Raw genomic sequence first — 22,620 nt, 5'->3', positions numbered from 1 at the left:
GCTTGGGGGGACCATATGGGATGCCGGGGGATCGAACCGTGGTCCGTCCTACGCTAGCGCTTGCAAGGCAGACACCTTACCTCTAGCGCCACCTTCCCGGCCCCAACTTCACTAAATCTTAGACTGCACCATGACCTGTCTACCAGAGTGGTTTCTCCAAGCAAAGTGTTCTCTAGCTACCCCTGAGTAGAAAGAGCACAAAAGTTCTCATTATGTACTTAAAAATCAATTTAGGGGACTGGAGCCATAATACAGAGTGTAGGGCACTTGTCTTTCACTGCCAACCCCAGGTTTCATCCCCGGCATCCTATATGATCCACTGAGTCTGCCATGAGTCAGCGCCTTGAACACCACTGGTTGTGGCCCCGAAACTATATATATATATATATATATATATATATATATATATATATATATATATATATATATATATATATATATATATATATTAACTAGGGGAGCACCTTAATCTGTTGTGGAACTTAGCTGTCCTCCCTGGATATCAGTGATCAGCTAAAATTGTACCCACCTTAAACCACATTCACGCTGTCCTTATGGAGCTCTGGGTAGAGAGACCTGTAGAGGCACACTGGAAACTGGGCTCTCCCTGTGTCCCTGCTGGGAATCTGAGTCACTAGGTGGAAGAATTTGAAGGGTATGATTAGGCCCCAGCCCTCTGCACAACCTGCTCAGAGCAACTCATTAACTGAACAAAGAAAGCCTCAGCTCCTGCTCCTACTCCTCCGCCCAGATGTGTTACTCATACAAGGTTTTCTTGGCACTTACTCTGTAGCAGAGGCTTGCGAGGTCTCACCCTAGGTGTTAGTGATGTGAGATTCAACTATAACTATACACACACACACACACACACACAAACACTTGTGAGGTCTCACCCTAGGTGTTAGTGCTATGAGCCTCAACTACACACACACACAAACACACACACACACACACACACACACACACACCTCTCAGCTGTGAAGCTTCTATATACTATGGTGATTCATTCTCTGTACTCCAAAAATCCTTCTTTTATTTCTATTCTCAACACTCAGGAATCACTCCTGGCAGGCTCAGGGAAACATGGGATGCCGGGGATCAAACCCAGATTGGCTGTATGCAAGGAAAATATCTTTTTCACTGTACTATCTCTCCAGCCCTGGAAGGAAATTTTTAAGTTGATAAAAAAAAAAAATAGAGATATGGGACTAGGAACCTAGCTCAAAGGCTGGAGAACTTTTCTTTTGTGTGTGTGTGTGTGTGTGTGTGTGTGTGTGTGTGTGTGTGTGTGTGTGTGTGTGGAGAGAGTTGTTTGGGTCACACCAAGAAATGTTTTTAATTTACTCCTGGCTCCATGCTCCAAGGTCACTACTGGTGGTGACTATGTATGGTGCCCGAACTAGGGTCAGTCATGCCATGTCCAAGGTGAGAGTCTTAACCCCTGTACTTTTAAGTAAAGGATTTTGGGGGTGTTTTGTTTTGACACCACATTCTGTGGTGCTCTAAGGGCTTACTCCTGGTTTATACTCAGGGATCACTCTTGGCAGGGCTGGGGGAAACATACGTGATGCCAGGAATCAAGTCTGGGTTGGCTGTGTGCAAGGCAACAAACAGTCCTACCCACTGTACTATCACTCTAGTCTCCGTTTAAATAAGGTTTTAAAAATAGTCATGAAGGGAGCTGGAATGATTATACAGCAGGAAGGATGCTTGCTCTTCATGTGGCCAACCTAGGTTCAATCCTCAATTGCCCATACCATGCCAGGAATGATCCCTGAGCACAGAGCCATGAGTAAATTCTGAGCACTAACAAAAAGAGGAGTTCTTTTTGTCACAAAAATGATAAAAAAAGATAAAAATAAAAAGCCTTGGTAACTAGGGTTACTTCATTTTATCCTGAAAACTCCCTAAACTTATATCTGTTTTCCAAATGATTCACTGGAGTCAGGGACAGAAGAACGAACTTGCCTGAGGTGGCAGAACATTAGGATTTCTCAGAGTCTGTGCTCCTCATCTTCATGTCTCTGTGCATCTCAGTTCTCATGATCACATTTCACATTGGGAATGAAATGGAAAACCTCAGCTGCCTCGCCTCACTGTCTCGCCCTTTTCCTCCCATAGCTACATCAGCAAGGTAGACGTGCTGAATATCTTAGTGGCTGCTGCCTATCGCCATGTGCCATCTCTGGATCAGCTCTTGCAGCCGGCTGCAGTCACCAGGCTAAGGAACCAGCTGTTGGAGGCTGAGTACTACCAGCTGGGGGTTGAGGTGAGGCAAAGACTAAAATAACTTCTGCTGTGCTATCATGAGTTAGCTTTGCCCATCCCTGCAAATGAATGTTGCCTCCCTCAGTTCCCTTGGCCAAGGAGGAAGTGGCTCGTGCACATCATGAAGCATGATGTGGGAGGAAGATGCTAAGAACAAGGGATGATCAAGGCCTTTAGGACTTTCTTGCCTGAAAAATAAGTTTTCTTTTTCCTCAGGTCTCCACAAAGACTGGGCTTGACACCACTGGAGCATGGCACGCTTGGGGCATGGCCTGCCTCAAAGCGGGGAACCTCACTGCTGCCCGGGAAAAGTTCAGTCGCTGTCTCAAGCCCCCCTTGGACCTAAATCAGCTGAGTCATGGCTCCAGACTGGTACAGGATGTGGTTGAATATCTGGAGTCCACTGTGAGGCCGCTCCTATCCTTGGTAAGATCACAGCAGGAGGGCCGGGATATGCTCTCAGTGTTCTCTCTCATCAGGAGAGCACCTGCCTTGCATGTGTGGGGCTCTGGGTTCTGTTCTAGGGATCAGCCAAGTGTAGCAACCCTTTACCCCAGTGATAGGTCAGTAGGTAGGGCATTGCCTTGCACGCAGACTACTCAGTTTTGGCATCCCATATAGTACCCTGAATAGGCAATAATCCAGGAGTAATCCCTGCACACAGAGCTAGGAATCAGCTATGAGCACCATTGGGTATTTCCTCCACCACCACCCCAAAAAAAGAATGGCAACCCTGTCTCAGAATTGCCAGGTAAGAATATTCTGTGAAAATTTACTTAGGCAAGTAACTAAAGTCAGAAGTTTGGGTTTTGGGCCATACCCACTGGTACTAGAAGCTGCCTCTGCCTTGGTGTTCAGGTAGTTAATTGAGCTCCAACACACAAACCAGGCGTTCTGGTCCTTTCAACTCCCAACCTCTCAAAGACAGATTTTTTTGGGGGGGCCACACCCGTTTGATGCTCAGGGGTTACTCCTGGCTAAGGGCTCAGAAATTGCCCCTGGCTTGGGGGGACCATATGTGACGCCGGGGGATCAAACCGCCATCGCGATCTTCCCTTGGCTAGCGCTTGCAAGGCAGACACCTTACCTCTAGCGCCACCTCGCCGGCCCCCCAAAGACAGACATTTAAAAAAATTTTTTTTTTATTTTGACCACAATGGATTACAAATCTATCTTTCTTTCTTTCTTTCTTTCTTTCTTTCTTTCTTTCTTTCTTTCTTTCTTTCTTTCTTTCTTTCTTTCTTTCTTTCTTTCTTTCTTTCTTTCTTTCTTCCTTCCTTCCTTCCTTCCTTCCTTCTTTCTCTCTCTCTCTCTCTCTCTCTCTCTCTCTCTTTCTTTCTTTCTTTCTTTCTTTCTTTCTTTCTTTCTTTCTTTTCTTTCTTTTCTTTCTTTTTGGTTTTTGGGCCACACCTGGCAGTGCTCAGGGGTTACTCCTGGCTGTCTGCTCAGAAATAGCTCCTAGCAGGCACGGGGGACCATATGGGACACCGGGATTCGAACCAACTACCTTAGGTCCTGGATCAGCTGCTTGCAAGGCAAACGCCGCTGCGCTATCTCTCCGGGCCCCACAAATCTTCCTTAGTAATATTTTAGGTACATAGTGACATTGACTCAGGGGCATTCCCACCACCAATGTGTCCTCCCTCCACCCCTGTTCCCAGCATGCATCCCATATCACCCCTCCTTTGCCCCCCAGGCTGCTAGTATAAGTGATCCCTTCTGGGTCTAGCTTGTGTAGATTGGGTATCGATTCTGTTGTCGTTGGCTTTGGATTTGGTGTTTAAGTCTGATAATTTTTTATTTCTACTCAATGTCCATATGACTGGTCATAAGACAGATTTTTTTAAGAGGAAGCTACAGAAAATTATCTAAGACTATAAAAATCATATATAACTCCATATCAGACTTTTCTGTGTTCTTATTCTTTTTTTTTTTTTTTTTTTTTTTTTGGTTTTTGGGCCACACCCGTTTGACGCTCAGGGGTGACTCCTGGCTATGTGCTCAGAAATCGCCCCTGGCTTGGGGGGACCATATGGGACGCCGGGGGATCGAACCGCGGTCCTTCCTTGGCTAGCGCTTGCAAGGCAGACACCTTACCTCCAGCGCCACCTACCCGGCCCCTGTTCTTATTCTTTTTAATTATCTTTATTTAAACACCGTGATTACAAATATGATTGTAGTTGTATGATTTCAATCATGTAAAGAACACTCCCCCTTCACCAGTGCAACATTCCCACCACCAATGTCCCAGATCTCCCTTTTCTGTGTTCTTTTTTTTTTTTGGATGACAATGATGTCACATATATGATAGTATATAGAAGTTTTACCATGCCTCTTTTCACTGTTTGAGTCTTTGAGAGCAGTATTTTCAGAGTCCTCAGAGACCACACTGAGCGTCATTGTTTGCTCCCCCTCCTTCCCCATCAGCAAGATGACGACTACTTGGCCACTCTGAAGGAACTGGAAGCCACTCTGCGGACCCAGAGCCTGTCTCTGGAGGTGGTACCCGAAGGCAAGATCATGAACAACACTTACTACCAAGAATGCCTCTTCTACCTGCACACCTACAGCACCCACCTGGCCATCATCAGCTTCTACGTGAGGCATAACTGCCTGCGGGAAGCACTCCTACACCTCCTCAACAAGGTGAGGCCCACAGACCACTCTCCAGGGGCCAGTGCCCAGCTTTTCTGGTTCAGCACTAGAGAGACGGGTGGTGGGAGTGAATGTGGAGTTGCACCTGAGATTAATCTTAACCTGCCATTGTGCTGTAGTATCACCTTTGTTGAGTCAGGTCAAAATGGAAACCAGTCATTAGTGAAAGAGCATGTAACAGGGTTTTTTGTGTGTGTATATTGATTTGTTGTTGTTGTTGTTACTGCTTTGTTTTTGTTTGTTTGTTTTTGTTCACATCACACCTGGCTGTGTTCAAGGGTTACTCTTGAACACAAGAGTTACGCAAGGGTTACTCCTGGCAGGCTTGGGAGACCATATAGGATGCTAGGAATTGAAACTAGATTAGTCTCATGCAAGATAGGTGTGCTATCCACTGTATCTCTCCAGCTCTTTGTGCAATAGTCTTTTATATATATAATCTTTATTTAATGGGGCCAGAGTGATAGCACAGTGGTAGGGCATTTGCCTTGCACATAGTTGACCAAGAACAGACTTTGGTTCAATCTCTGGTGTCCCATATGGTCCCTGAGCCTGCCAGAAGTGATTTCTGAGCGCATAGTCAGGAGTAACCCCTGAGCATCACTTGGTATGGCCCAAAAACAAACAAAAAAAATCAATCTTTATTTAAGCACCATTATTACAAGCATGATTATAGTTGGGTTTCAATCATAAACAGAACACCCCCCTTCACCTATGCAACATTCCCACCACCAATGCCTCCCCTCCATTCTTCCCATCCCTTGCTATATTTGAGACAGGCATTAAACATGCTGCTCTATTTTTTCTGAAGGATCTTGAACATTTTTGAGTAATTATCTGATTAATATCAAATTTCATACAAAATCAAGGTCACAGGCCAGAGCAATAGTACAGCAGATAAAGTCTTTAAATGCCAGCACCCTATTTGTCCCCTGAGACCTGCCAGAAGTGATTCCTGAATGCTGACCCCCAGGAATAAATCCTGAACACGTTTGGATGTGGCTCCCCAAAATTAAAAGTATTAATAAACATAACAAGCTGCCATCACCCTAAATCAAAATGGCAGTCACCTAAAGCATCCAAATAAATGAACAGTTTGGACAGCTCAGAGCCTAGTCAGCTCTTCATAGGGCCATGGTTAGCACAAGCCAGAAGGCAATTGTTTTTACTTTTGCCTCAGCTACTGACTGTGTCTTAGCCACCACTGAGTCTTAAGAATAATCTAGAAGTTTATTTTCTACACTTTTGTTTTTATATAACGATGCTACAAACTTATGTTTATTTATTTTGAAGCCTGGTGCTCTAACATATAGGCTTGTTTATATGAGCTATTGGTGAGTCTCTTAGATTTTCTGTGCATATTTTCATACCATCTGCAAATAAAGATAATTTGACTTATCCTTTCCAAAAAAAAAAAAAAAGAATAATCTAGAAGTTATGTCTTAATTGTTTACTCTTTCCTTGCCCTCCCTTTTCAAGTGAATTTTTTGTTTTGCTTTGTTTTGTTTGGGAGCCACATCCATTGGTGTTCGGGGGTTACTCCGGATCAGAAATTACTTCTGGAAGTTTGGTTTTCATAGGGTTGTTTCCCATTGCTCCTGCCTACTGGAGAAGAATGGTGAAAGATGTCAGCTCAAGGGTTACTGTAATTACAGGAGATAAAAAGAAGCCTGGATCCCGGCTGAGCATGCAAAGCAGGGGCAATGCTGTCCTCAGCTTGTACCAAGATAAAGCGAGTAAGCAGCTTAACTCTGTGCCAGTTACCAGTGGGGAGAGAACAAGTGGAAATTCTCTCATTATGTACTTGGGAAAATCAGGGTTTTTTTTCCTTTTTTTTTGTTTTTGTTTTTGTTTTTGGCCTGGTTCTGTGCTCAGAAGTCGCTCCTAGCAGGCTCAGGGACCATATGAGATGCCAGGAATCAAGCCACCATCCGTCCTGGATGGGCAGCATGTAAGGCAAACGCCCTACCACTGTGCTATCTCTCCAGCCCCAGGAAAATCCGTTCTATCTCAAGATTCACTTAGAGTAGGGCTGGAGCAATAGCACAGTGGGTAGGGCATTTGCCTTGCATGGATCCAACTTAGGTTCTATCTCTAGCAATTTATATGGTCCCCACACCTGCCAGGAGTAATTTCTGAGCGCAGAGCCAGGAGTAACCCCTGAGAGCTGTTGGATGTGCCCCCCCCCCCCAAATAATAAGTCACTCTTCTGAGGAAGCATATGCCCCTACTTCTTAAAGTGTAACCTACTGCTTTGAGGTGAGGTCTAGGTTTCTCATACCCAATTCATGTGGCTTTCCATGTCTACTGGCTATAGCTCTGGTGGCTCTCTGCACTTCTAGAATCACCCAAACCAAAAAAGAAAAAGAAAGCAGGGAAAAGGACAGAATGCACTGGTGCCATTATAGGACCAGTCAGTGTCCAGGGAAGATACCATCTAAGTAAAGATCCCTGGAGGCAGGGAGTGAGCTGAGCCAATTATGAAAGAAGTACAGTCCAGATGATGAAAGTAGCAAGTACAGAAGCCAAGACAGAACAGGAGGCCTGGAGAGAGTTCAGCTGGCCAGAGTACATCTCTAGTATGCTGAGGCTCAGGTTTAATCCCTGGCCAAATCAGCACACTAATACATCATGAAGATAAGGACTTTGTACTAAGTGAGAAGAAAAGCCATAATATGTTTGGACTTGTTATATTTGCTTTTTTAATTCTCACACACACACACACACACACACACACACACACACACACACACACACACCACTTCTCTTCCCTTTGTTGTTGCGATGACCAGGGGTTACCATGTTTCTCTACACTTGGTTGTGGTGCCAGAAACCACAATTGGCAGTTCTGGGATGGAAGGATAATTCAGCAATCCAAGCATATACTTTGTTTGGTTTTCACACTTTGACCTGGCTTTGATACCTGGCATCGACTGATTTTCCTAATCACCTGTAACAGGGAGTAGTTTCCTAGTATCACCAAAGAGTTGCCAAAAAAAAAGAAATAATAACTTAAAATGCCAGTGCCACCTGGACCACATTTCGGCATTTTGGGTGGGGCCAGGTATTGAATAGACTACCTCATACTTGTAGGGCAGACACTGTACCACTGAGCCACATTCCCAGGCCCTGCTTAGGTTTTAGTAGAATTACAAAGATTGGTTTGTTACTATTAGTCAAAGGGTGGCAAAGATGGCAAATAGAACAGGAAGGAGGCTATTACAGTGATCCAGGCAAAAGGTGAAAGTGCATGGGCCAGGTTCATGCAGCGGAGATGGTGACAGATTCTGTATGTGTTTTGAGGATTAAAGCCAACAAACAGAACTTGTTGGTGAGTTTGATATTGGAGATCAAGAAAAGATAATTACGATTTTGGACCCATGGGGCTAGAGAAATAGCGTGAAGGTAGGGTATTTGCCTTGCATGTAGAAGGATGGTGGTTTGAATCCCAGCATCCCATACAGTCCCCCATGCCTTTGGACCCAAAACAACTAGAAGAATGAGCCTGCCATTTTCCCTGAGAAAAAAGAAAACTATGAGAGGAACATATATGAAAGAAACTAGTAGGGACATGTTCTGAGGCATTTGGACATAAGCTGGAATTTAGGAGAAATGAGCACTTGGGAAATAGGGTTTAATCATAATCAGCAGACAGTTAAAATCTTGGGACTGCAGGCAATGACCAATAGAGTGAGTAAAGACAGAAAATAAAAAGAACATGTTTCTCTAAAGCTCTAGTGAAATTAAGAAGGACCAGTGGGGTCGGAGAGATAGCATGGATAGTAAGGCGTTTGCCTTACATGCAGAAGGTCATTGGTTTGAATCCCGGCATCCCATATGGTCCCCTGAGCCTGCCATGAGCAATTTCTGAGCATAGAGCCAGGAGTAACCGCTGAGTGCTGCCAGGTGTGACCCAAAAACCAAAAAAAAAAAAAAAGAAAGAAAGAAAAAGAAGGACCAGCAAGGAGATTGAAATGTAATAGCCAGAGAAGTAGAGAAAAAAGCAAGGAGAATATGGTGTCTTGGAAACCAAATAAACTTTGGGACATGGAGGGTAATGGGGCCACATTCAGTAAAATAGAGAAGGAAGCTTATCCACGCATGGCAGTGCTTAGGAGACCATGTGGTGGCAACGATCAAACCAAGGTCAGCACGACAAGCCTCTAATCACTGTACTGTCTCTCCAGCCCCCCAAAAAGGCAACTTAAATTTAACAGTTTAGAGACCACGGGACCAGGTAGTAAAATGGGTTTGTTTTGCATATGGCTGACTCAAGTTTGATCTCTGATATGGTCCCTTGATTTATGCCAGGAGTATTCTCTGAGCTCTGAGCCAGGAGTTAGCCCTGAACACCACCAAGTATGACCAAAACCCAAAAATAAACAACTTAGAGGCCATTAGGGTAGCTTTTACTGTGTCTTGAGGCAAAACTTAAAGAATAGGAGCTACGGGCTGAAGATACAAGCTCAAAACATGGGAGCACCTGATTTGTATGCAGGAGCCCCTGCAACAGCATGTCCCCCCCCAAAGCACAGAGTCAGGAGTAGCTTCTAAGCACCCCCACAACAAAAAATGAATGCCCCCATAAATAATAAAAAGGGAAAGTCCTAGAAAAAATTCAGAGGAGCCAGAGTAATAGTAGAGGGAGAGGGCATTTGGTTTGCACATGGCCATGATCGGTTCCCAGCTCCTCATATGGTTCCCCAAGCCCGTCCAGATTGAGCTCTAAGTTCAGAGCCAGGAGTAAGCCCTGAGTACCTCCAGGTGTGCCCCCACCCAAAAAAAAAATTAAAAAAGAGAATTCAGAGAGGAAGTGGAGACTGAGTGCAGATAACTGTGTTTGGAGTAAAGGATGGAGCTATGAGCACAATTCAATTGCCACAGGGCAAACAACAGTTCTCTTGAGTCCATGGAAACTCAATGATCCCCAAACAGAAACAGGTTGCAGTCTCTGACTTCTTTCTTTGCCCTGCCCCAGGAGAGTCCTCCAGACGTCTTCATAGAAGGCATTTTCCAGCCCTGTTATAAAAGTGGGAAGCTACATGTCTTGGAAAACTTGCTAGAATCCATTGATCCAACCTTGGAGAGCTGGGGAAACTACTTGATAGCCGCCTGCCAACATTTACAGAAGAAGAACTACTACCACATTCTTTACGAGCTGCAGCAGTTTATGAAGGTAACTGCAACCCCTTCAGCGCCACCCACCTACTCCCTGCCTAGTAAAGAGGATGCTCAAAATGACGGAATGAGAATGGTTTAGTACTGGGCTTCCTAGAGCAAATCTATGTTGCTCTCTAGCTTTGACAAATAGTGCTAGGGTTTCCATCCCATTCCAGGGAAGCCCCTTTTAGTCCCATCAGTTATCTCATTCTTTGGAATTCATGGGCTATAGTGGTAGACAAGTGTAGTGTGTGGTCAGCTGGAAAGAAAAAGCAGGCATGATGAATACAGAATCCATGACAATGATGATGAAGACACAGGAAAACAGGAAACAGAATTGCCAATCATCATCGAGAAATTCAGTGTCAAAATAAGAGATAAGTGAAGTTAATTGTAGAACCAGAAGTATCTCTCTTGAGATATCCTCTGAGGATGTAATGGTTCCTTCCCAAGAGCTCAGTCTGGGGCTGGAGAAATAGTACAGCAAGCAGGGCACTTGCCTTGCACACAGCCAAACCAGATCCCCAGCGCCTCTTATGGTCCCACCAGTAATGATCCCCAAACAAGCACAGAGCCAGAGTAAGCCTTGAGTGAGCATAAAGCCAGGAGTAAACCTTAAGCACTGATGGTGTAGCCCCCAAACCAAAAATAAATAAATTTTAAAAAACTAAGAGCTCATAGGCCAGAGCGATAGTCTAGTGGATAGGATGTTTGCCTTGTGTGCAACCCACGTGGATTCGATTCCCAGCATCCAATATGGTTCCCCAAACTTGCCAGGAGTAATTTCTGAGCCAAGATTCGGGAATAACCTCTGAATACTGCCAGTGTTGCCCAGAAACCACACACACACACACACACACACACACACACACACACACACACACACACACACACACACACACACACAAAACCTCTGAATAACCTCTGCATACTGCCAGTGTAGCCCAGAAACTACACACACACACACACACACACACACACACATGCAACCTCTGAATACTGCCAGTATAGCCCAGAAACTATACGAGCTCAGCCAGCCTCTTCATTCTAGGATCTCTTGGGCCCTGCAGATGCTGATCCAGTGCTGCCTTGCAGCTGGTGATGACGGACACTTGCAGCCAGTCTTCAGAAGTGGGGATAGGTCAAAATCCTCATCACACTCACCCTCCTTGATCTCTTGTCCGGACCTTCCTTTTTCCCTTCTAGGACCAAGTCCGGGCCGCCATGACCTGTATCTGGTTCTTCAGTCACAAGGCAAAAACCTACACGGAACTGGGTGAGAAGCTCTCTTGGCTGCTGAAGGCGAAGGACCACCTGAAGATCTACCTCCAAGAAACATCCCGCAGTGCCCGGAGAAAGAAAGCGGCCTTCTTCAGGAAGAAGATGACTGCAGCTGACGTGTCCAGGTAGCTCTTGGTCCAGGCTAGGAGGAGGGTGGGACTGACTGGCTGGAACTGAATGTCTGAGGCTACAGAAATCACCATTGAGCATTCCTGAGCACGAAGCAGTAAACCGTGAAAGGAATCTTTCCTGAGTGGCTGTGTTCAGGGTGAGAGTAGAACACCCCTTGCGGATGAGCTCAGAAGAGGAAAGGCAAGGGGAGGAGGGAGGACTGAGATCACAAGGACTCTGGAACAAAACTCTGAGCCCCTTCTTCCAGGCAGTATGCACATGTGACCAATCAATCACAATTTGACCTCTGGCACCACATATGATTTCTCCAAACCCTACCAGAAGTAATCCCTGAGCACAGAGCCAGGAATATCCCCTGAGCAGCTCTGGGTGTGTGTTCCCACCACCTACCACCCCATTCACCCCTTTTTTTAAAAAAAAAGAAAAACAGGCAGGAGAATTCTTCCATTACTCATCCTCCATTTCTAGCTCACCCGAAATTCTTCCTGTCCTCTTAGGGTTTTCTTTCACAAACTGGGGCCTTCCCTCCAAAGCCTTTACACTTGCCAGTCTCTTTATTTAGAACACAGTATTTTTTTTTTTTTTTTTTTTTGGTTTTTGGGCCACACCCGGTAACGCTCAGGGGTTACTCCTGGCTATGCGCTCAGAAGTTGCTCCTGGCTCGGGGGACCATATGGGACACCGGGGGATCGAACCGCGGTCCGTCCAAGGCTAGCGCAGGCAAGGCAGGCACCTTACCTTTAGCGCCACCGCCCGGCCCCAGAACACAGTATCTTGAGTAAAAATTTCTTTTTTTTTTGGTTTTTGGGCCACACCCAGCATTGCTCAGGGGTTACTCCTGGCTGTCTGCTCAGAAATAGCTCCTGGCAGGCATGGGGGACCATGTGGGACACCGGGATTCGAACCAACCACCTTTGGTCCTGGATCGGCTGCTTGCAAGGCAAACACCACTGTGCTATCTCTCCGGGCCTGAGTAAAAATTTCTTACTGCTGTGTAATGCTTTGAAGTACTAAAGCGTGTGTGTGTGTGTGTGTGTGTGTGTGTGTGTGTGTGTGTGTGTGTGTGTGTGTGTACATTATTACATTATTTCTCTCCTCCAGTAAACTGAGAATTGTGAGAGAGGGTTCATGTCACTGTGAACTGTGTGATTTTGACCTCTGTTCTTAGTAGCCTTTCCAAAACCTGGCCTAGAGGTGCTCTGTGAATGTCTGATTCAAAGACTCTGCTCATATCAAGATCCCACCGAGCCCCTTGAGTATCTCCACGGGGCGCTTGTTTTCATCTTTTTCCAGACACTGTTTTGGATCTGCTTTCCCTTCTCACGGTTCCTTTTTCCTTTGCTCTGATTTCCATCTCCCAACCCTGGTCCTATCACTGTGCTTCTCCTGTCTCCACAGGCACATGAACACGCTCCAACTGCAGATGGAGGTGACCAGGTTCTTACATCGGTGCGAGAGTGCTGGCACCTCCCAAGTCACCGCTTTGCCTCTGCCAACCCTGTTTGGAAATAACCTCATGAAAATGGATGTGGCTTGCAAGGTATGAAGGAGATATCAGGCCTCTGGTAATTACTCAATTGATAGTTAATGGAGAGTCATTCAATTCTGCAATTGTCTAGCTATTCTTACAGTAGATTGATTATGGCCTCCCCACTGCATAGCTCAGCATGTCAGAATCAAGTCAGGTTTTTTTTTTTTGTTTTGATTTGGTTTGCTTTTTTTTGCCATACCTGGCAGTGCTCCTGACTCTGCACTCGAGAAACACTTGGACTCTTGGGCCCATATGGGATGCCAGGGATTGAATCCTACCTACAGTACTATTTCTCTGGCCCATGAATTCGTTTTGATGACTCTGATTCCCAGTGTCTGGCACTTAGTAGAGTCTCGACCAATACTATTGACTAATTACAGGCCCACCTTCTTGGCTGAACCAAGAATTAGAATACTTGAGTCATTGCTGCTGCTTTGAGTTCATTGTCCCTTTCTTTTTCAGGTCATGCTAGGAGGGAAGAACATCGAAGAAGGCTTTGGAATCGCTTTCCGAGTTCTGCAGGTAGGCCTCAGATTACTCAAGATGATGCGTAAAAGGTGCCCATCACCTCATTGCAGTTCTGGGAGAAGTGATTCTTTAGGAAATAGTTTTCCCAAGGAAAGCAAATTGAATCTGCATCAGTGATGAAATCGAGGAGGCGTCTCTTGCAGATGGAGGCAGATTGTAGATTCACAGCTCTTCACTAGAGGACCCTGCTTGCCCTCTTGAGGGCGTGTGACAAAAGGAGGCAACGGGGGTGTCCTGGCGGACTGGAGGGGCTGATAGCAGCAGAGGTGGCCCCAGCATGTCTGGGCTTGTAGCAAGTTAATATAGCTGAACTGTGATGCCTGTGCAACTTCTGAGTACACTCCACAATAGCTCCTGGCCCTCTGAACCCAGGAAGTAAGTATATCAAACACACTGAGCGTGTCCCAAGGATCAGTAGCTTCAAAGATCAATCAGAATCCTTTGGGGGGGGGGGCGGGGGCGGACCAAATGGCATGCTGGGAATTGAACCCAGGTCCATCCTGGGTCCAACGCATGCAAAGCAAATGCCATAGCGATGTGCTATCTCTCCAGCCTTGATCAATCAGAATCTTACATCCCACCTATTTCCAGTGTCAGCAGAGCTCGCTACACACAATTCCCCTTCAGGATAGGTAGATATGTCCCCCACTTAGACCCTGTTGCAGTGGTTGTCCTAGAACTAAAATGCTTATCTGGCTTCATAATACAATAGGTAGAGCTCTTGCTTTGGACACATTCAACCCAGGTTCAATCTGCACCTCTGAGCCCCACAGGAGTGCAGAGCCAGGAGTAAGCCCTGAGCACTGCCAAGTTTGGCCTCAAAATAAAACAAATAAATAAATAAAATATTTAAGTGGTATCCTGCAGCAAATCAGCGCGGCTGTTTTTATTACAATGATCATGACCTCTCTTCACAGGACCCAGCATCCATTTTGCAACAGAAAAATCACTCATTAAAAATGTGGGACTTGGGGGCCGGAGAGATAACATGGAGGTAGTGCATTTGCCTTGCATGCAGAAGGACCGTGGCTCAAATCCTGGCATCCTATATGGTCCCCCGAGCCTGCCAGAAGCGATTTCTGAGCGTAGAGCCAGGGGTAACCCCTGAGAGTTGCCAGGTGTGACCCAAAAAAAACAAAACAAAACAAAATTTGAGACTTGGGGCCAGAGTGATAGCACAGCAGCCAAGAGTTTGCCTTGCACATGGCCGATTCGGGTTTGATCTCTGGCATCCCATATGTCCCCTGAGCCTGCCAGGAGTGATTTTTGAGCAGAGCCAGGAGAAATCCCTGAGTGCTGCCAGGTGTGGCTCAAAAAAACCAAACAAGAAACAAAAAAGTAAAGCAAAGAGTTGAGACTTGGTTTCAGTATTTTCAAAAAGTGACATGGCAGCAAGGTGCATTTCCCCCGTGAGCCGCTAAGGTGACCGGTTTTTCTAGTTGCTTCCTGAATGCTTGACTCCACGAAGGAGCTTTTCACTCATGTTTTTGTACATTATATGTACAGCTTCAGTTACAAGCATAACCAGTGCGACTCTTCTGCACTGAGCAAAGCAGTCCTCCTGAAAAGCTGCCTTCTGCCCACTCTTGATGTTGCTGCGTTTCTTCCAGGACTTCCAGCTGGACGCAGCCACCACCTACTGCAGAGCCGCACGGCAGCTGGTGGAGAGGGAGAAATACGGTGAGATCCGGCAGCTGCTCCAGTGTGTCAGCGAGTCGGGCCTGGGGACTCAGAGCGACAGGGACACCATCCTCCTCAACTGTCTGGAAGCTTTCAGGAGAATTCCGCCCCAGGTGGGCTCCCCATCTCTCCCATACCAGTGTCTTCAGCTCCCCCACTTTTTTTTTAACTTTATTTTTATTGATTCATTGATTGGTTGGTTGGTTGTTAGGCCACACCCAGCGACGCTCAGGGGTCACTCCTAACTCTGCACTCAGGCTGGGGGGCCATATGGGATGCTGGCAATCGAACTGGGTCCCTCCTGGGTTGGCCACTTGAAAGGCAAATGCCCTACTGCTGTGCTATCTCTCCAGCCCCTCAGCTGTCCCTTTTTATTTTCCTCTTTCCCATAAGGTACTTGAAGCTCTGTAAGCACCTTTCGGTCCACCCCTAAATAGCCTCATTCTTACCACCCCATCCTGGAAAGACAGTGCCCCTCAAGAACACACAGTTGAGTTTTCCCCTGTGAATTCTGAGTAATGAGGTAGCATGTGGATGGCCTCTCAGGCACAGAGCTGTGAAATTGCCCCTCATAGCTTCTCTATCAAAGCCATAGATAGAACCACAGATCTTTATGAAGAACATGGACCAGCTATTTGGTCTTCCATCAAATTCCCAAGCTAAGGGAATCATGTGGGGTGAGTGGTGCTTGGGATCAAATTCATTGCCTCCTTTTACAGCAAACACTCTGCCACAGTACTGCAGATCCAGGGCCAGGAGTTAAGTTTTTTGTTTTCAGGTCACATTCGGTGGTGCTAAGGTTAGTCGTAGCTCTGCACTCAGGAATCACTCCTGGTGGGTCAGGGGGACCATATATAGGATGCTAGGGATCGAGCCTGAGTCACTCACATGCATGGCAAGTTCTCTACCTGCGGTGCTAGCACTCCAGCCCCAGGAATTAAAATTTTAAAAACATCCTGCAGGCAGGCCTCCCCCCTATTGTAGCCAGAACTACCCACCAAAGCTGCACTATGTTCTCCTCCCAGGCTGGCAACTCTTCTCACTCTCGTGACTTCTGTTTTTGTTCTTCACAGGAGCTGGAGGGCCTGATCCAGGCGATGCACAGTGATGACAACAAGGTGAGTAGAATTGTCCCCAGACCCCTGTGACACTCATGAATAACACCTCATGCTTGCCTTGTCCTGTCTACCCCTTGTTCTCCACTGCAGGCCTGCACAACCAGCCTGTGTCACAGTTTCTTTGTCAGGTAGAGGTAGAGTGTAGATCCACATAGGAGGAGACTGGAAGAAGGCCTGGGCACACACCAGCAAAGGCCACTTGAGCCCTTCGCCTTGCTGTTTCCTTATCCCCAGGACAGATTTGTCTTGGGCTGTCCTGATCCTCCTCTGTTTTCTTTTCTTTTTTATTTTTTCTTTTGGTTTTTGGGTCACACCCAGCAGTGTTCAGGGGTTGGTTACTCCTGGCTCCACGCTCAGAAATCACTCCTGGCAGGCTCGGGGGACCATTTGGGATGCTGGGATTCGAACCACCGTCTTTCTGCATGCAAGGCAAACACCTTACCGCTGTGCTATCTCTCCAGCCCCCTCCTCCGTTTTCCATAAAAGAACCCTGGAATGAGCCAGAGCTATGATAGCATGGTGGTGGGACATTGGCCTTGCAGGCTGTCAACCTGGGACAGTCCCAGGTTTGATACCATATAGTCCCCCAAGCCTGCCAGGAGTAATTTTTGAGCGCAGAACCAGAAGTAACACCTGAGCACTGCTGGATATGGCACCCTTCCTCCCCCCCAAAAAGAAAGAACTCTGGGAAAGAAAACACTCACTTTCATCTTCAGAGTCACTGACACTGAACAACCATTTATTCTAGAGAAAAGAAGGTACACTCCACATTAAGCAAAACTACCCTGGGCTCTTAAAGCTCACATGGCCTTTGCTGTTTTGTAACCCAAGCAGGTGTCTCTCCCGAGGCCAGTAAGCATCAACCCTCTTTACTCTGAATGGGTGAGACTTGTTTCATATGGTTGGCAGGGAGTTGCCAGTCAGAATGAAAGGATTCCTAGCTGCTCCTTTCTACAGCTCACCCACGACTCCGTTCAACAGTCCACCCGGAGGAGTGGGTGAGGAGAAGTGAGGTGCTAAGTCAAACTGCCCTGACTGCTGCGAGTGAGTCCCGTACCTCACTTCCTCCTACAGAAAACCGAAGCAGCTTACACACCCCAGAGCCGCTCCCTGTGAGTCTGTCCTAATCCCTGGACTGAGTTCACAAGGCATTTTGTGTGTGTAATTAGGAGAAACATGGTCTGAAGAAACTGCATTCTGGGTGGGGGAGTGGACCCAAACCTGAAGGGACTCAGAGCCACTATCTATGGTGCCAGGGATCGGTTGGCTACATGCAAGGCAAGTGCCTTAACGCCTAAACACTCTCTGGCTCCTGTTTCTGCAACATTTTGGTGAGATTCTTTGGAAAGCAAAGAATTCTGGCATGTGGAAAACTGCTGTTTTTTTGTTCTTGTTTTTGGGTCACATCCAGCTGCGCTCAGGGGTTACTCCTGGCTCTACTCTCAGAAGTTGGTCCTGGCAGCTCAGGGGACCATATGGGATGCCGGGATTCGAACCACCGTCCTTGTGCATGCAAGGCAAACGCCATACCTCCATGCTATCTCTCCGGCCCTGGAAAAATTGCTGTTCTAGAATGAGAATGAGAGCCCAGGAGCCCAAGCACCCCTGACTTCCTCAGGTTCCCAATCTTCTGTGAATTCCACTCAGTAGGCAGAGCCTTCATCCTTGAAAAAGAAGTACCCTAAATTCAAGACTGTTACCATTTTCTCAGGTGGTTTCCCTCAGCAACTGTAATTTACTTTTCTGCAAAGGGAACACAGTAGGTCAAATAAGTTTGGGAACCTCTGTTTTGGCTTAGAAGGTTTTCAGTAATTGAGCTCAGAAAAGGAAAATTTTAGTGACTAAGAGGGGAAAAGAAACTGCAGTGTTGCAAGTTGCAACACTGGCCACTGCAGATTGTCACAACAGACGGGCAATCCTGTGGAAACCGAGGCCTCAAAAAGCTCACCAGTGAGGTGCCATTTCCGGGGTGAGGCCAGGAAAGGAAGGGCAGGAAGCAAGGAAGAGAGACCTTCCTCCACTCTTATCCCTGAAACCGATCTCTCTGCTCTAAGTAGCAAAAATCACATCAGCCTGGAGTTAAGTCTCACTCTTCTCCTAATCATGTGATGTGTGTTTTCCTCTCCCAAATTTTCTGTCAAAAAAAATTTTTTTTAATTTGATGCACCAGGATTTACGATACTGTTAATGATAGGGTTCATGTATACCGTGTGTTCCAATGCTACACCCTTCACCAAAGCCTGCTTACCTCCACCCTTCTTTTCTGCACCACCCCATTTGTGCGAGCGCATGCATGCTGCATACCCCCCACACACACACCCCTCACCACAGTAAGCCCACTTTGTTAAATCAGTTCTCATGTTCAAGGGGAAGGTGTGCCCATCGTTTTTGTAGGAAGCAGGTATGCTGGTTCCATCCCTCAGCTCATTTTGAATTCTTCCCTCATCCTAGCCTTGTGATAGGCATCAGGGATATAGGGAAAGAAAAGCAGCCACTCTTCATGTCCTCTTGTGCTTTAGTCTAATGAGCCCCAAGCATCATTGGGTGTTGCCCTGTTCCCCCACATCTGCGGTCTGCTTGAGCCACTGTCTTGCTGGGCCTGAGTATCACTGTAATTGCCTCAAGTTCCCTGAGCATCGCTTGAGAGGTCCCCCAAATTAAAATCTAGTTGGGGCCAGAGAGATACCATGGAGGTAAGGCGTTTGCCTTTCATGCAGAAGGTCAAATCCTGGCGTCCCATAGGATCCCCTGTGCCTGCCAGGAGCGATTTCTGAGCATGGAGCCAGGAGTAACCCCTGAGCACTGCCGGGTGTGACCCCAAAAAGAAAATAAATAAATAAAATAAAATCTAGTTGAGGAGATAGACCTCAGATAATCATCCAAGTAAATCTAAAATCATAATTTAACGCCAATGAGGCCAGAGAGAGAGCCCAGGACAAGCGGAGAGTTCAGAGGATGCAGACAGGGATTGAATTCTGCTTGTCTCTTTCCCATTTTCTTTTCTTTTTTTCTTTTTCTTTTATGCCACATCCAGCAGCACTCAGGAGTGAGTGCTCACTCACTCACTCTCATTCACTCTCACTCCTGGAACCTCAGGGACTATATATGGTACCAGAAGTTGAACCGGGGTCAGCTACATGCAAAGCAGGTTACTCTAGCTCAGTGTTTCTCAATGGTTTTCTGTCATGCCCCCCAGGAAGAAGAAAACATTTTTCACACACCTCGAGTGACTTTAAATAGTATCTTTTTTTTTTTTTTTGGTTTTTGGGTCACACCCAGCAGCGCTCAGGGGTTACTCCCGGCTCTATGCTCAGAAATCGCTCCTGGCAGGCTCGGGGAACCAAATGGGATGCCGGGATTTGAACCACCATCCTTCTGCATGCAAGACAAATGCCTTACCTCCATGCTATCTCTCCAGCCCCCTGTAAATAGTATCTTTATTAAAAAAGAAACTTAAAAAAAAAAACATTAACCTGCAAAACAAAATATATAAAATAATTTGAGCTGAATTTTAATCGGAGGTGGTGTTTGGATTAATGGCTCCAATGAGCACGTTTTGCAATGCATAGCTTTTCGAAGTGGGGTTTAAAACAGGACACAGCAACTCTCAGCTTCAGAGACTTACAGAGACATAAACACGGGGCTTAGCTTGTTATGACAGTGTTTGCCAAGGTCAAACGCGCTCCCCTTTATGGAGCCTTGCACACACCCCCGGGGGTATGCCCCACTATTTGAGAACCACTGCTCTAGCTCCAGCCTTTTTTGAAAATCTCTCCTTCCCAACTTGTACAGTAGCCTACCATGCTAGCTTAGTGCCCTGCCTATTTAAGGAGTTCCCCTACTGTAACAAAAGACAGACCTCATTCTTGAGTAGTCACTGGGACATGAAGTCTGGCCCACCTGAACGTTCTGACCTAGAAGCATGTGGTGGTTGGATGCTCGTCTTCACTGACGATTCTCTTTGCTTTGCCTTGCCCCTTGGCTCCAGGTCCAAGCCTATTTGACTTGCTGCAAATTGCGCTCTGCTTACTTGATCGCCGTGAAGCAGGAGCACTCTCGGGCCACTACCCTGGTGCAGCAGGTGCAGCAGGCGGCCGCAAGCAGCGGGGATGCCGTCGTGAAGGACATCTGTACCCAGTGGCTGCTGACGAGTCGCCCTCGGGGTGCCCATAGCTCCGGTTCCAGGAAGTGACCGTGGGCCTCTGGCCCCGTAATTGGAACAGGGGAGACGGGGAGACTCTCTCTTCCTCTCTCCAGAACATTGCACATGCCTGGCTCTGCCCCAGGCATTCAAGAGCAGACCTGGGCCCAGCTCTCTATCTTAGTCCAGCCCAGGAGCTTTCACACAAGTGCCACGTGTCTATGAGATTACGGACTCTGCGTCTGTCTGGAGATCGTCGATTCTTTCTACCTCAGTGTGAGTGAGTTTGTGTGTGTGTGTGCATCTTTGCACATTTGTGTTTACACCCAAGCATTTCTGAACAAACGAAACCCTGCAAAGAGGCACTTTACTTTAGACTCCCTCGTCTGAAGACCTCCCCCCTACGTTTTGGTTCTTAGCCACATCTTCCTGTCTGTGCACGGAGTCCCCCCTGTGGAAACACCCTAAGAGTTCTTCACAGCTTCCATTTTTCTTGGGACTGACGGGAGCGCCACAAGGATCGCTATTTTGCCTTCCTCCTGCAAACCCCCCAATTTTTTTTTTCAGAGATGGCTTTGGGGCACTTGCTAACCCTCAAATAAAACTACTTCAAGTATCTTCTCTCACAAGCACAAGTAGTCTGTGGAAGACAGTGTTACAGAAAGGACCTCTGAAAGCTGTGGCTGTTACATACAGGAGGCATGGAGTCCCACAGAGCTGCCTTTGCGAGCATCCCTGCCACCGTGAGAGAATGTGGCTCTCTCTCTCTCTCTCTGAGAGTCCAGGGTGGAACAATGGTGGCTGGGGTCCTAGGACCAGGCGGCTCAACTTTACTTGTTGGAATTACCATGCCCCTTTGGTTGGTAGGAAGACCATGTCCCCTTTCTTCTGCTTCTCTTCAGGACCTGAGATGGATGTGCAGAGAACCCAGGGGCATAGAGCACCAGGGGTATCTTTGTATTATCAGAGGTTCTTAAGGTTGCACCTGGAAACAGAGCAAGGGACAACGTAAGGCACCCAGCTCTTCGGTAGACACCCGACCCTGTGAAGGAAAGGGCCATTGGTGGCTGCACTGAGAAATGAAAGGCCCTAGAAAAGCCCTGCAGTTCTGTGTCCCTGTGCAGCCCTTGCTCTGTCTACTGAGGAGCTAAAAGCAGAATTTGCCTTAGCACCACTGTGGCTTTCCCTGTCAATGGGTTTTGAAGTAATGAAATTAGCAGCCGGTGGGGACAGCTGGCAGCCTCAAAGCTGTGGTCGTGTTAGAGGGGAAAGACTGCAAAGAAAAGGCAAGGTCTTTGACACTTGCATCACAGAAGCCACGCAGAGTACCTACCTGTCTGCCCTGTTTGCACAAAAGCTAAGCACTTTATGTGAACAGGATGTGAGCCTTGCTGCCCTTCACTGGGATCAAAACCAGATTCTCCTGGTGTCATCTGTAAAACGGGAAAATGAGCCACCACTGATTAGACTGATGGAAGCCAGAGGCCTTTTGCACCTCCTGCTGTGGTCGCCAACAAAACAAAAAAAAAAAAGTATTGTCAAGGGCTGAATGTCATAATACCAATAAAGCATCTGTCCTACAATTGTCCAAAATGATTTGTTCCTGTCCTGCCCTTGCCCTCAGATGCCTGTGTGTCCAGAGAAAGCCAGAGATGAAAATTGGCCTTCAGCTCTTGAACTTTCTTAAAATGATTTCATCTAATGAATGACTTTTGTTAGGATTGATCTCAAATTTTCCTAGGTACTAACTGCTAGAGTCAGTGAGATAGTACAGCAGGTAGGGTGCTTGCTTTGCATGCAGCCGACCAAGGTGCCATCCCAGCATCCTCTATGGTCCCCTAAACCAGCCAGGAGTGATCCCTGAGTACAGAGCCATAAATAAGCCCAGACCACAGCCTGGTGTAATCCAAAAATCATAAAAACGAAACAAAACAAACCCGGGCCGGAGAGATAGCATGGAGGTAAAGCGTTTACCTTGCAAGCAGAAGGTCGGTGGTTCGAATTCCGGCATCCCATATGGTCCCTGCCAGGAGCGACTTCTGAGCATAGAGCCAGAAGTAAGCCCTGAGCGCGGCCAGGTGTGACCCCCCCCAAAAAAAATTGGGGGGCCGGCAAGGTGGCGCTAG

At 46.9% G+C, this 22,620-nt stretch overlaps 1 protein-coding gene across 1 annotated transcript in view; it reads left to right on the top strand.

Moving 5' to 3' along the window:
* ZFYVE26 (zinc finger FYVE-type containing 26) overlaps positions 1–21,224 on the top strand; it is an 88,860-nt gene extending 67,636 nt beyond the window's left edge. The window contains exons 33-42 of the mRNA XM_049770531.1: positions 2,122–2,269; positions 2,485–2,694; positions 4,696–4,914; positions 9,902–10,099; positions 11,290–11,489; positions 12,895–13,036; positions 13,490–13,549; positions 15,166–15,348; positions 16,309–16,353; positions 20,342–21,224. Coding sequence (XP_049626488.1) covers positions 2,122–2,269; positions 2,485–2,694; positions 4,696–4,914; positions 9,902–10,099; positions 11,290–11,489; positions 12,895–13,036; positions 13,490–13,549; positions 15,166–15,348; positions 16,309–16,353; positions 20,342–20,545 — 1,609 coding nt within the window. The 3' untranslated portion in view covers positions 20,546–21,224. The remainder of the gene's footprint in view (positions 1–2,121; positions 2,270–2,484; positions 2,695–4,695; positions 4,915–9,901; positions 10,100–11,289; positions 11,490–12,894; positions 13,037–13,489; positions 13,550–15,165; positions 15,349–16,308; positions 16,354–20,341) is intronic.
* The last annotated feature ends 1,396 nt before the right edge of the window (positions 21,225–22,620 follow it).

The sequence above is a fragment of the Suncus etruscus genome, chromosome 3 (assembly GCF_024139225.1).
Source record: "Suncus etruscus isolate mSunEtr1 chromosome 3, mSunEtr1.pri.cur, whole genome shotgun sequence".
NCBI classification, from domain to species: domain Eukaryota; kingdom Metazoa; phylum Chordata; class Mammalia; order Eulipotyphla; family Soricidae; genus Suncus; species Suncus etruscus.
The sequence above is the reverse complement of the archived record's forward strand: the minus strand, read 5'-3'. Positions and strand labels throughout refer to the sequence as shown.